Genomic DNA, 14,399 nt, shown 5'->3' with positions numbered 1-14,399 from the left:
GTTGTACCTGCATCACACATCTCTAGTATATTTCTCACAACTCTACGCCTGACAGAATCTTAGAGACTTTTAAAGAATCTCTAAGTTCATTGCTCACCAATCACAGAAATGGATGACCATGACTGTAATTTCAAGTGAATTTTCAAGGAATACCCACTTTTCTATATTTCTTACTGACAGTATGACAGATCCACCGATATTGCCACCACAGAATTTATGTTTAGCAAATTACTACACTCCTCTAGGCAGAATATCTTGTTTCATCATAATTTTGGTTTTCAGTCCTGTTACTTCTCTGCACCCTCAATATCACTTAAATCTTCTCTAGAAGCCCTACTTAGAACCTGGGTAAACTATAGACCACCTATGACAACTACTCTCAAGACTCTCCAGTAAGACAAGATAAAAGGAAAGGATATCTGAATAGGAGATAGTGCTTAGCTACTTTCTTTCTTCCTCTCTCTTTTCCTTTGTATATGTGTACTATCCCCTCAAAGCAAGAAGACCATTTTAATGAGTTTATGAAAGTGTTAGACAATTTGTTGGCCTTGTGTTTTCAGATAGTGATTCCCAAAAAGGGTTTTAAAAATTCCTTCCCAATTGCATCAAAGAAAGATACTTATCTATTCAAGGAAATGCAAAAATCAAGCAGAAGGAGCTTAAGATGGCAAAAAAAAAAAAAAAAAAAAAAAAAAAAAAAAAGAAAAAGAAAAAGAAAATAAGAATCTGTGGAGTGCATCACACAGCCTTACCTAATATTTTGCAAAATATCTTGGAGAAAATCAAAGACATCTGGATATAGTGATTACACAAATTCAGGTCTATGTAATACAATGCATACATATGGGGGTGCATGTATCCCTTTGAATTAGTATTTTTGTATCCTTTTTTTTTTTTTAAAGATTTTATTTATTTATTCATGAGAGAGAGAGGCATAGACACAGGCAGAGGGAGAAGCAAGTTCCATGCAGGGAGCCTGATGTGGGACTTGATCCCAGGACCCCAGGATCTGACCCGAGCCAAAGGCAGATGCTCAACTGCTGAGCCACCCGGGCTGCCCCTTTTTGTATCCTTTGAATTAGTATTTTTGTATTCTTTGGGTACTTAGTAGTGCAACTGCTGTATCATAGTGTAGTTCTATTTTTAACTCTTCAAGGAACCTCCATACTGTTTTCCAGAGTGGCTGTACCAGTTGGCATTCCTACCAACAGTGCAAGAGGGTTCTCCTTTCCTCACAACCTCATCACCATCTGTTGTTTCTTGTGTTGGTTGATTTTAGGAAATCAAGTGTTCTTTCAAATAATTCAGATGGGCTATTTCCATTCAGAGTCTCCATATGTGAGGCTTTACTTAACATGAGTGGTGAGAGGGGCCTTAGATACATCTTCCCAAATCCCAAGGCAGACATTTTTACTCTCCTGATGCCTTACCATGGTGGACAGAGTGGAGAGGTAAGGCTTAGAGGTTGCTGACTGACTTCCCAAGAAAATGAGGCAAACACTTGGGAGCATCTGATCCTTAAACGATGCGGAGAAATTCAATTGATTTCCCCCAGGCTTTGTTCACAGAGAGGACCAGGCACAGGATAACCTTTCCTTGGACACACCAGTATCTAAGATCTTTAGTTTCTCCCTTACTTTTCCTCCTCATACAGCCTATAAAATCATTTGCTTTTGCTTTTTCTCTTTGAGAATTTTTTTTAAAATACCAAAGATTGAAGATTGTTAATACTTTCCTCACACTTTTTTGACCTCTTTAAGTAAAATAAATAAAATATCACAGATATTTTGACATCCGTTTGGGGCTAGACTTTAATTCTCTGTTACATCCCACACACTACTGTTCCCACATGGTAAGTCAATGCTGGTTCACAAACCAGTTTATTCCAGTTGTTCTTGTTTAATTAAATGTTGTACAACATGATGAAATATGAATGGGAGGAAAAATAATTTATCTCCATGAAAATTAAATTCAATGCTTTAGAAAGATTTAATAAAGGCAAATCAATAAAAGAAACTGCTGTGAATTAGGTATGTGCATGATAACTGTAAAAGATTGATAGTGTTTGGGGTAAATTATAAAATCCATAAGGATTCTGCATTGTAAGCACTTTGCATATGTTTTCAAGTTCTTGTTCCACTGTAAAGAAGTCAAAACTGAAAGTCTTAGGTGATACACTGTTGATGCAGTTTATGAAAAAGAAGGGATGCTGAATTTCAAACAGTGGACTCGTATGCCAAGTAAAAGTCTTGGCCTTACATTGAAAGATTGGCAAATTAATATATGTTCATGCAAATTAAATATTTAAAATATGGATGTGTGGTGAAAGGTCCATGAGCAAGAGAATTGGAACTGAAGTTGGTAATTAGGAGGTAAGAAGTGGTTCAGGAAAGTAAAGAGGATGGAGGCCAGATTACAGGAGAGTAGGTGAAAAATAAAACTACTGTACTGAGAAAAATTAACCAAGAAGCAAGCTTAATAGAAAAAAATCATTAATAGCAAATAGTAAGAGGGATGCCTGGGTGGCTCAGTCAGTTAGGCATCTGACTCTTGATTTTAGCTCAGGTAATGATCTCAGGGTCATAGAATTGAGCCTTGCATTGAGCCCTGCATCAGGTTCCATGCTCAGTGGGGCATCTGCTAGAGATTCTCTCCTCTCCCTCTGCTCCTCCCCTGCTCACGCATGTGCTCTCTCTCTCCCTCAAACAATACGTAAACAAGTCTTTTAAAAAGCAGATCTTAAAAAAAATAGCAAATGCTAAGGGGTAACATTTACTGAATACTTATTGTATGTGGGTACTATCCTAGACATTTTCCAGGCACTATCTATTTTCTCACAAACACCTTAGGAGGTAGGTACAATATGGTCTATACCAAGTTAAACAGCTGGAAAGTGAAGTAGATTTTTCTGTTAAAGCACATGCTGAGGGGGAAAAAAAATTCAGGATTTTTCTGGTGAGAGAATAACTTAGGGAAAAAAACTATAAATGGTTTAAATCGAAAGCAAACTTAGGGGTGCCTGGGTGGCTCAGTCACTCAAGTGACTGACTCTTGGGTTTGGGTCTTAGAATCAAGCCCCATGTTGGACTCCACACTCAGCAGGGAGTCGCCTTTAAAGATTCTCTTCCTCTGCCCTTTTCCCCTCTCTCTCTTGCACATGCATGCACTCTCTCCCTCTCAAATAAATAAATCTTTAAAAAAGCAAATTATAAGTTATTAAAGTGGTCTTGCCAATGTTTACTTAAATGTACAAGCTTCCCTTCTTTACATAGGTGATTTAAAGTTCACCTTTAACAGTCGGTTCTGAAATCCCTTCTAAGTTCTCTCAAGTCCCACAGACTGAATGGAGGGAAAATATATGGAAAAAATAATAATGTTATGCCTTACAGCTCAGCATAGGGGATGCAGTGAGTGTTCTAAATAACTTGCTTCTACCCTGCCTCAGAAACCAAATGATCTTGTTAGTATCTAAAAACAATGGGGGCATCTGGGTGGCTCAGTTGGTTAAGCATCTGACTCTTGATTTTGTCTGTGGTCATGATCTCAGGGTCATGGTCTCAGGGTCCTGAGATTGAGCTCCATAATTGGGCTCTGTGCTAAGGCTGGAGCCTGCCTAAGGTACTCTCTTCCTCTCCTTCTGTCCCTCCCCTCTCAAAAAAATAATTAAAAAATTAAAAAATGTAATGTTTAAATTTTACTGGCTTCTCTCTCTTTTTAAATATTTTATTTATTTATTCATGAAAGACACAGAGAGAAGCAGGCTCCATTCAGGGAGCCCAATGTGGGACTTGATCCCGGGACCCCAAGATCATGCCCTGAGCCAGAGGTAGATGCTCAACTGCTGAGCCACCTAGGTTTCTCTCTTAAAGATGGTCTGTGATTTTTGTCTCCAATTCTAAACGGCACATTATTTGGAGCTTAAAATTTTCTCCAACAGAAATACAGTAAACAGGGGATCCCTGGGTGGCTTGGCGGTTTGCCGCCTGCCTTTGGCCCAGGGCGCAATCCTGGAGTCTCGGGATCGAGTCCCACGTCAGGCTCCTGGCATGGCGCCTGCTTCTCCCTCTGCCTGTATCTCTGCCTCTCTCTCTATGTCTATCGTGAATAAATAAATAAAATCTTAAAAAAAGAAATAAACACAGTAAACAGTACTGCTGAGTAAAACTAAAACACACAGTACTTACTTCAAGAAAAAGATTTTTCCAAATAACTTAAATAACTTGTGTGACTTACCAGAAAATGAAAAAAAATGGAATGCTCATCAAGGAAAAGCAATAAATTCAAGAGTAGGTCTCTTTAGAAGAAAAGGCTAAGTATGTAAGTAGAGCTATCCAAAGAAGAATAGTATGAATATTCTTTCCACATTAATGACTCTGAGATCAGTTATCTGCAGAAAACATGACAGATTGAATTTCCATGGCTAATTAAGAACAGATACAGGTTTGACACCTTTGGGACTCTGGCACCAATGATTCTAATTTTGTGTCTCTTACCAATTTACATTTCCGCACAATGAGTGTGACAGTGGTAGCCAGATTAGACTGATTATTTTGTCACATACTGAGTTGCAAAACAACTGAGTCAGAGCAAAGGCAGAATCACAGAATTTAACCTCGAGACACATTATCTCACAGTTCTTTTTTTTTTTTTAAAGATTTATTTATTTATTCATGAGAGACACAGAGAGAGGCAGAGACACAGGCAGAGGGAGAAGCAGGCTCCATGCAAGGAGCCCGATGTGGGACTCGATCCTGGATCCCAGGATCATGACCCAAGCTGAAGGCAGACACTCAACCGCTGCGCCACCCAGATGTCCCACACAGTTCTAAACACATAGGATGGCTCTAACAGATGAACAGCAGACTAATACTTAGTAGATGTTACTGATTTTTCTAGCTATGGCAAGAAATAATAGCAGATTAATTAGATTATTATTTTGCCTCTAAGATTCTTATAGCCTACATTAAAAGACTTTGAACCTGGCACCTGGGTGACTCAGTGGTTGAATGTCTGCCTTTAGCTCAGGATCCCGGGACTCCGGGATCAAGTCCCACATCAGGCTATCCACTGGGAGCCTGCTTCTCCCTCTGCCTATGTCTGCCTCTTCTGTGTCTCTCTCATGAATAAATAAACAAATTCTTAAAAAAAGAAAAAAAGACTTTGAACCCAATAAAAGCAAGATATAACTCCTGAGTCAACAAATCAGTGCAGAGGAATAGTTAACCCTGAAATAGAGCCAAGCTTGTATTATAACCTACTATCTAATAATTAGGAGTATCACTAACTAATAGATATAGAAATCATTTCACAAAAGACATTGTGAAACACAGCTATTTGAAAGAAATTCAAATCCACTTCATGCCAAAATAATTCCAGAGAAATCTGAATGTCAGAACACATTTTAACTATTAAAAATACTGGAAGAGGGCAGCCCCGGTGGTGCAGCGGTTTAGCGCCGCCTGCAGCCTAGGGCATGATCTTGGAGACCCTGGATTGAGTCCCATGTCAGGCTCTCTGCATGGTGCCAACTTCTCCCTCTGCCTGTGTCTCTGCCTCTCTCTCTCTCTGTGTGTCTCTCATGAGTAAATAAATAAACAAACAAATAAATAAGTAAAATAAAACTACTGGAAGAAAAAAATGAAATTTTAGTCCTATTTAACTGATCTCAAAAGTTACAAGGACATTTTAAGCATAACATCACTGGAAATATGAGAAAGAAAATCTTGAGGTATTTTAGTATATTCTATCTCCTATTTTCTTCTAATACTTAAAAAAATTCACTTATTGTTATAAGCACTGTTGCTACAAAAGTCTTTATATATGTACCTTTTGCAAAGATACCTGTATGGTAAATTCCTCGCAATGGAACTTCTAGGTCAAAAGATAAATTTAGTTTGAATTTCAGTTGATATGGACTGATATTTACATTTCCATTAATAGTTAATGAGAGTGCTTGTCTCCACACCTTTCCCAGCCCTACATATTATCAAATTTAAAAGGTTTTTGCTAGGGGGTATTGGTTAAGCATCTGAAGCTTCTGCCTTAGCTCAGCTAATGATCTCAGGGTCCTGGGATGGAGCCCTGCATTGGTTTCCCTGCTCAGGAGGGAGTCTGCTTCTCCTACTCTTTCTGCTTCACCAGACCCCCTGCCCCTGATTCCTGTGCTCTCTCAAATAAATAAATAAATAAATAAATAAATAAATAAATAAAATCTTTTTAAAAAGTTTTTGCCAATCTGATAGGTATCTCACTGTTACTTCTTGCACACTTTTACATTATTTTCTCCTTAATTTAGCTCTTTAGTCCACTAGCCATTTTATTTTAAGGCTGGTCCAAGTTGAGGACTTCACCATTTTCCCCTTTAAGATAGTGAGTTGTCCCACCAAAGGGATAGCCAGGTGTCCTAACATCAGTGAATTAATCAAGCAGTCTTTTCCTCAATTGTTTGAAATTCCACATCTGTCATATATTCCTTTGAATATTATATTGATCCCTTTCTGGACTCTTGGTTCCATTTTGCAGGTCCATTTGGACATTTATATGCCACTAATAACTTCTAAAATATTCTGATATCTGCAGGGTACCTAACAATCTTAATATTCTTTTTCATCAGCCATCAGAAAGGATGAATACCCACTATTTGCTTCGACATGGATGGAACTGGAAGGTATTTTGCTGAGTGAAATAAGTCAATCAGAGAAGGACAATCATCATATGGTTTCACTCATGTGGAATATAGGAAATAGTGAAAGGAATTATAAGGGAAAGGAGGGGGACTGAGTGGGAAAAATTAGAGAGGGAGACAAACCACAAGAGACTCCTAAATCTGGGAAACAAAAAAAGCATTGCAGAAGGGGCTGTGGGTGGAGAGTTCGGGTAACTGGGTGACAGGCACTAAGGAGGGCACTTGATGGGATGAGCACTGGGTATTATACTATATGTTGGCAAATTGAATTTAAATTTTAAAAATTAAAAAATATAAAAAATCTTTTTCAATGACATCCTAACTATTATCCATTTTCTCTTCTGGATAAATTTTGGAGTCAACTTGTCAAGTTAAATCCAGTTTTGGGGGGTTGCTGTTTGGCTCAGTTGGTAGAACATGTGACAGGGTTGAGTTCAAGCCACACATTGGGTGTAGGGCTTACTTAAAAAAAAAAATCCATGTGGGATTTTTTTCTTTTTTAAGATTTTAGGGGGATCCCTGGGTGGCTCAGGGGTTTAGTGCCTGCCTTTGGTCCAGGGCATGATCCTAGAGTCCTGGGATCGAGTCCCGCATCAGGCTCCTGCATGGAGCCTGCTTCTCTCTCTGCCTGTGTCTCTGCCTCTCTGTGTCTCTCATGAATAAATAAATAAAATCTTAAAAAAAAAAAGATTTTATTTAGGGATGCCTGGGTGGCTCAGCAAAGTGTCTGCCTTCAGCTCAGGGCGTGATCCTGGAATCCCAGTATCCAGCCCCACAAGGGCTCCCTGCATGGAGCCTGCCTCTCTCTCTGTGTCTCTCATGAATAAATAAATAAAATCTTAAAACAAAATTTCATGGATTTCTTCATATCAATTTTACACATTTCTTGCTGAATGAATGAATGAATGAATGAATGAATTCACAGGACAAGTTTCTGTGGTCAGTTCAGGGAATACAGGGATGAATAAGACAAGTTCTGTTTTCGTGGAGCTTACATTCTAATTGAGAAAGATAGTCAATAAATTAAAAACAAAAGATGAGAAAAAAAAGATCAGATAATAAGTCCTCTGTAGAGAATTAAAGTAGGGTTATTGTAGAGGCAGCTTAGAGCTTTAATAGGTTTGTGCAATGACAACTTGATCAAGGTAGAAAGGCCTACTGCAACTACCTGGCTGAATACTTATATAGTTCATAAAGTGACCCACCTCAAAATATCCATAAGCCCTAGCTGACCAATGGGCTATTCACAACTAGGCACAGTTACTAAGAAAGGGAAAATTTCATACGTCTCCACACCTCCTCACCTTCCAGCTCTCAATACGGCCCCTGCCCACTGCCTTGTGGTAGAAGGTCGCTCTTTGCTGTCCTGCCTGCTCCCTTGCGATGTATTCAATAAATTTATTTCTTCTCTGTTCTGCCTCGGGTGAATTCTTTCACCACCTGTGCCACTGGCTTCCACTAGATCATCACCCCATATTTGTCGCTCACATCTAACCAGGCAGAGAGACACTACAGTTATGTGATAGAGATACTGGGTGGCTATTTCAGACTGAATGGCTAGGAAAGTCTCTTAGTATTTAGACTGAGATCTAAATAGCAAGTATCCATCCTCATTAAGCTGCTAGAGGTGAGACAAGCATTCTAAGGAGAGGGAACAGCTAAGGCAAAAAGTCCTAAAGCCACTAAATAGCTTGGATGGTTCAAGGAACAGAAAGAAGGCCAGTGAGGCTTAAGTGTAGTGGGGAAGGGGAAAACTGTTATGAAATAATGTTAGACAAACATTTAGGGACCAAAGAGATCATATAGGTTTTTTCTTTTTTTTAAAAAAAGATTTTATTTATTTATTCATGAGAGACACAGAGATATAGGCAGGGACATAGGCAGAGGGAGAAGCATGCTCCCCACAGGGAGCCCGATGAAGGACTCAATCCCAGGACCCTGGGATTATGCCCTGAGCCGAAGGCAGATGCTCAACCACTGAGCCACCAGCTGCCCCAATCATGTATGTTTTCATAAGGAGTTTGTATATTATTTTATTATTTTTTATTAAAGAATAATTGGCATACAATATTGTATTAGTTTCAGGTGTACAACATAGGTGATATGATATTTATATGCATTATGAAATGGTCACCATAAAAAATCCAGCTACCATCTGTTACCATACAAAGTTATTAAAATATTATTGACTATATTCCCTGTGTTGTATATTGATTGCATCCTATGCCTTATTCATTTTAGAACTGGTATATTGTACCTCTTAATCCCCTTCACTTATTTTATCTATCTCCCCACTCCCCATACATATCATTTTAAATGTGATGGGAAGTCATGAAATGTAATGAGTAGCAGAATGACTTGATGTGATTTACGATTTTAAAGGATCACAATACTAGCCAGTGAAAAAAGGACTGCTGAGGGCAAAGAGTGAGAGAAGAGAGACTTGTGGGGAGACTAATGTAGTGGTCCAAGTTGGGGTAATAGTGGCTTGGACTGGGATGATAGGGGTAGGGGTAGTGTGAAGTGGTAGGTTCAGTGTTGATTTTGGAGATTTTGTCAAAAGATTTGCTGATGAATTAGAAGGATTGGAAATTGTTGGGAGGATGGAGTGGGGAGGAGAATGGAGGAAAGAGAATTTAAAAACTCCTAGTTTGGGGAAGCCCTGGTGGCGCAGTGGTTTGGCACTGCCTGCAGCCTGGGGTGTGATCCTGGAGACCCAGGATTGAGTCCCACGTCAGGCTCCCCGCATGGAATGGAGCCTGCTTCTTCCTCTGCCTGTGTCTGTGCCTCTCTCTCTGTGTGTGTGTCTCTCATGAATAAATAAATATAATTTTAAAAAAATGAGAAGGGGTAGTTAGTTAAGGAGGTAAGAAGAAAACCAGGATGGTGTGGGTTTTTCTTTTAAGCCAAGTTTTTTTTTTTTTTAAGATTTATTTATTCATGGGATCCCTGGGTGGCGCAGCGGTTTGGCGCCTGCCTTTGGCCCAGGGCGCGATCCTGGAGACCCGGGATCGAATCCCACGTTGGGCTCCCGGTGCATGGAGCCTGCTTCTCCCTCTGCCTGCGTCTCTGCCTCTCTCTGTGACTATCATAAATAAATAAAAATTAAAAAAAAATTAAAAAAAGTTTTATTTATTCATGAGAGAGAGAGAAAGAGAGAGAGAGAGAGAGAGAGAGAGAGAGAGAGGCAGAGGGAGAAGCAGACTCCCCAAGGAGCAGGGAGCCCCATGCAGGACTCAATCCCAGGACCCTGGGATCACCACCTAAGCTGAAGGCAGACGCTTGACCTACTAAGCCACCCAACTGCCCCACCAAGAGAAGTTTTTAAAAAGAAGTGATGGTTTTACTTGCTACTAAGTTTCAAGAAAGAAACAGGGTTCTATTTGCTTCTTCATTTGGAGCAGTCAATAACAGAAAAGTCATCATTAGCTTTGGAAATAGAGAAGTCTGGTTATGTTACAAAAACAGTATTAAAAGAAAGATGGGAATGGTTGCTTGTTTGGAATAGGTTTAGAGGAAATGATGAGGTAGGAATTAGAAGTAGAATTTAGAGACAATTCTTTCAAAAAGGCTGCCTGTGAAGAGGAGTAGAGAAATGGGGTAATGGGGCATCTGGGTTGCTCAGTGGTTGAGCGGCTGCCTTCTGCTCAGGTCGTGATCTTAGGGTCCTGGGATCAAGTCCTGCATCAGGCTCCCTATAGGGAGACTGCTTCTCTCCCTCTGCCTATGTCTCTGCCTCTCTCTCTCTCTGTCTCTCATGAATAAATAAACAAAATCTTAAAAAAAAAAAGAAAAAAGAAAAAGAAATGAGGTAGTGTAAGGGGTCAAGATAGTTTTTTGTTATTTTTATTTAAAATAGAAATCAGAACATGTCTGTGCACAGATGGAAATGACCTGGTAGAAAAGGAAAAAGTGATGAGGTACGAGCAAGAAAGGATAAATAGGCAAAAGCTCTGGGGGAGAGAAGAGAAAGGATCTGGAACACAAATGGAGGGTTTACCTAATTTAACAGTAGCAAAGGCACTTCATGAAGAGGGAAATTGGGAACTGAGAAGCTAGGGTATACTGAAAGGGAAATGTGGATAACATTTTGAAAAAGTGGCTGAGAAATGACAAAAATAGTGGAAGGAAGGAAGACAGTGAACATGAACAAATGAAGGAGTTTGTAGGGATCAGTAGTTGATGACATCTTGGTGTAGTAGCAGTTGACAATAACTTTAAAAGAGCTTGGGTTTTTGAAGGAGAGAGAAATGATTTGTAGGCAACATGAAAAGTAGGTTTGAAGATAATAACTGAAAAGTAGACAATCTCCTCTACTTGGAAAGTTGCAAGAGAGGTAGTTTTGCTAGGTGATAAAACCAGTTTTCAGTTGGAACAGGAAGTTGATGGGAACATTTAGAGAAGAGGTGAAGAATAAAGGGGAAATGGTTGTTAACAGATGTTGAAATCTAAAGTGTGGAGTGAAAAGGTTAGAATGGTTGGTGAAAAGTAGACACTGAATCAGATTAATAGAAGTAGAGGGTAGCATGGAGATGCTAATCAGGGTAATGGTGTTGGACCTGGAGGCTACGGGTTGTGATTGAGTGAAAAGGATTATAAAGCAGGATGGAATTATCTTTTTTTGTAATCTCTAGGGAGGGAATAAAGGTGGATTACACTGTTAAAATGAATAATACGGAGCTACACAAACGGTTCTCTCTTGTAGGTCTTGTGGCCTGGAGGCTACTGGATTAGAATTGCTAATTTTTCATTTAAGATTTTGCATTTTCGGGATCCCTGGGTGGCGCAGCGTTTTGGCGCCTGCCTTTGGCCCAGGGCGCGATCCTGGAGACCGGGGATCGAATCCCACATCGGGCTCCCGGTGCATGGAGCCTGCTTCTCCCTCTGTCTGTGTCTCTGCCTCTCTCTCTCTCTCTCTCTCTCTCTGATGTGACTATCATAATAAATAAAAATTTAAAAAGATTTTGCATTCTCAGTTATAAAATAGTCTGCAGATATCCTTCTAGTGTTATGATTGTTAGGTTTTGATAAATGAATTATGATAATCCTTCAAAACAGGCTGGGACCTTTTTCCAAGTATTTTCACTCCGAAACTATCTGGTCTAGTGTATTTTGGTGTAGGGGCTTATCTCTGACTACATTTATTTTCTACATAATTGTAGTTTTATGCAATTCAGATTTTCTACATCTTGAGCTGATTCGGTTATTCATTTTTTTTTTATTGGTACAGAGTTTGACTATTTGTACTTGTGCCCCCCCCTCCCCCTTTTTGGTGCCAATTGTTTGAACATTTTCCCCACTCCTATTTCTGTGTTAGTATCATTCCATTTGAGACTCTCAAAAGCCGTACAGGAAAGGGCACCCAGGAGACCTGATGGTGAAGTGGCAAGAAAAGTGAACTTTTTTTTTCTTTTAAAGTGAACTTTAAACTGATTTACTGCAAGAAAGTTTGCTGCCGGGAACCTACTACCCTGCCTCCTGAGGCTTCATTTGTGTAAATCCGCGCAAAGGTTTCACTACCTAGACTACAAGTTACTGGGCGAAGGGGTGGGGAACATAACCAAACTGGTAGGGCACTGGAGCTCCTGGGTTCCCGTAAGCTATTTTCAAGTGATTACTTGAAGTGACACCACCAAAGGAGTAAAACGCCATACCCAGGGCTCGTAGATAAAAGTACTGGGTTTAACAAAAGCGGAGACGATCTGTTTAACATTAGTTAAAGTATAACCCTTTGTAAAGTCTCCGACGTACCTAGTTATGTGAAACAAGGCCGTTCAGCGGATGGCGGAAAGTTCCTAAGTTTCCTTAACGACACAAACTGGATTTGCCTGCCTCAAACTCCCAGTCGGATACATCCCACCCAAACCCAGTTCAAGAGATCAACGCTTCTTCCAGCCTGCTCACAAACGACCTTCCAAAAGGGAGGTTTCCCGCCATTTCACTCCAAGGAATGGAAGGTGCCCCCCCCCCCCCGCCCCGCTCCTCTACGCTCGGGGGAGGCCCGAGCCTACGCGGCTATCCCCGTAGGCGAGCATCGCAATGCCGAGGGCGGAGCGCTGCATTACGATCCCGGCGACTGGGCCAAAAAGGTGACAGCTCAAGTTGGTCGGTAAGTGCTCGGCAGGCGACGGAAACCCCCAAAGCGAAGGAGAAAAGCCCAGCCGGCCGCGCGCTGGCCCCGCGCCCGCGCAGGAGGCCGCAGGCCGGAGGCCGGCCGTTGCCGCGAGGAGCGAGGGTTTGGGGCGGAGGGCGGAGGGCGGGCTGGCCGTAGCTCGACTCCGGATTGGCCGGGCCCAGAGAGCCGAGTGACGACAGCCGGGGAGAACGTCTGATTTGTGTGGTGGGCGCGGGCAGGCGGGGAAGCGCACCGCGCAGGCGCAGCGGCTCGGCTCCTCTCGCCCTAGCGCTCCGGCCCAGCTCTCGCGGACAAGTCCCGACATCGCGCGCCCCCCCTCCGGGACCGCCCCCTCCCCCCTCTCGGCGTCGTCGAAGATAAACAATAGTTGGCCGGCGGGCGCTGAGCGCGTCTCCCGCCGCCGGATTCGGCGGGCTGCGTGGGACCGGCGGGATCCCAGCCAGCCGGCCATGGCGGGGCTGTACTCGCTGGGAGTGAGCGTCTTCTCCGACCAGGGCGGGAGGAAGTACATGGAGGACGTTACTCAGATCGTGGTGGAGCCCGAGCCGACGGCTGAAGAAAAGCCCTGGCCGCGGCGGTCGCTCTCGCAGCCGTCGCCTCCGCGGCCGTCCCCGCCGGCTCCCGCTGGCAGCGAAGTCCCGGGGAAAGGCCCAGCGGCCGCAGCCCGAGAGGCTCGCGACCCTCCCCCGGACGCCGCGGCCTCGCCGGCTCCCGGTCGCTGCTGCCGCCGCCGCTCCTCAGTGGCATTTTTCGCCGTGTGCGACGGGCACGGCGGGCGGGAGGCGGCACAGTTTGCCCGGGAGCATTTGTGGGGTTTCATCAAGAAGCAGAAGGGATTCACCTCGTCCGAGCCGGCGAAGGTTTGCGCTGCCATCCGCAAAGGCTTCCTCGCTTGTCACCTCGCCATGTGGAAGAAACTGGGTAAGTTCGCTGCTGGTTTGCCGCCCGCCTCTTTTTCGGGGCAGTGGAGGGCTCTTCTCGGAGCGCCAGCCCCCGCGTGGGCCCCCGGCTGCGGGAGCGCTACGAAGTGCCCAGTGGTGGAAGCGAAGTCTCCCCTCGGTCCGCTGGCGCTTTCCGGGGCGGAGAGCTGGGCGGAGTAACCTTGGGGGAGATGCGGATGGCCGCAGCCCGCATCCCGCATCCCGCATCCCGCAGCCGCCCCGCGCCGCGCCGCGCCGTCCTTCCACCCTCCCGGGATCCAGGGACGCGGTCCTCTCCCGGCTTCACTTTTGGTGGTAAGGCTGCGGATACATGTGTTTGAAACCTGGCGCCAGATTTTGGCCAGAAGACGAATTGAAAATGCGTAGCTACCTGGGCCACACGCAAAGGAAGCGGGGGGACGGCAGAAATGAGAGTGCTTCCTTAGAATCTGTCACGATTTTGCTCTTGAAGGACTTGCCCCCGTCGGGTTGCCTCCTACGGCTGGTGTCAGCTCTCCATATTGACCCCAGGCGGCTGGTAGCTGAAGTGTACTAGAAACTAATTTAAGAAGATTAAATGTAGTCATCCAGCAACTTAGTCTTGGGAGGAATGCGGTTGTGTCGATCATAAAAAAAAAAAAAAAAAAAAAGTGTTTAG

At 43.1% G+C, this 14,399-nt stretch overlaps 1 protein-coding gene across 1 annotated transcript in view; it reads left to right on the top strand.

Annotated features, from left to right (window-relative positions):
• Positions 1-13,081: 13,081 nt before the first annotated feature.
• PPM1D (protein phosphatase, Mg2+/Mn2+ dependent 1D) overlaps positions 13,082-14,399 on the top strand; it is a 56,624-nt gene continuing 55,306 nt past the window's right edge. Inside the window, exon 1 of the mRNA XM_055337899.1 lies at positions 13,082-13,742. Within this exon, the coding sequence (XP_055193874.1) occupies positions 13,271-13,742 (472 nt within the window). The 5' untranslated portion in view covers positions 13,082-13,270. The remainder of the gene's footprint in view (positions 13,743-14,399) is intronic.

This window comes from Nyctereutes procyonoides, unplaced genomic scaffold (assembly GCF_905146905.1).
Source record: "Nyctereutes procyonoides isolate TBG_1078 unplaced genomic scaffold, NYPRO_anot_genome, whole genome shotgun sequence".
Lineage (NCBI taxonomy): Eukaryota > Metazoa > Chordata > Mammalia > Carnivora > Canidae > Nyctereutes > Nyctereutes procyonoides.
This window is presented reverse-complemented; position numbering and strand designations above follow the sequence as displayed.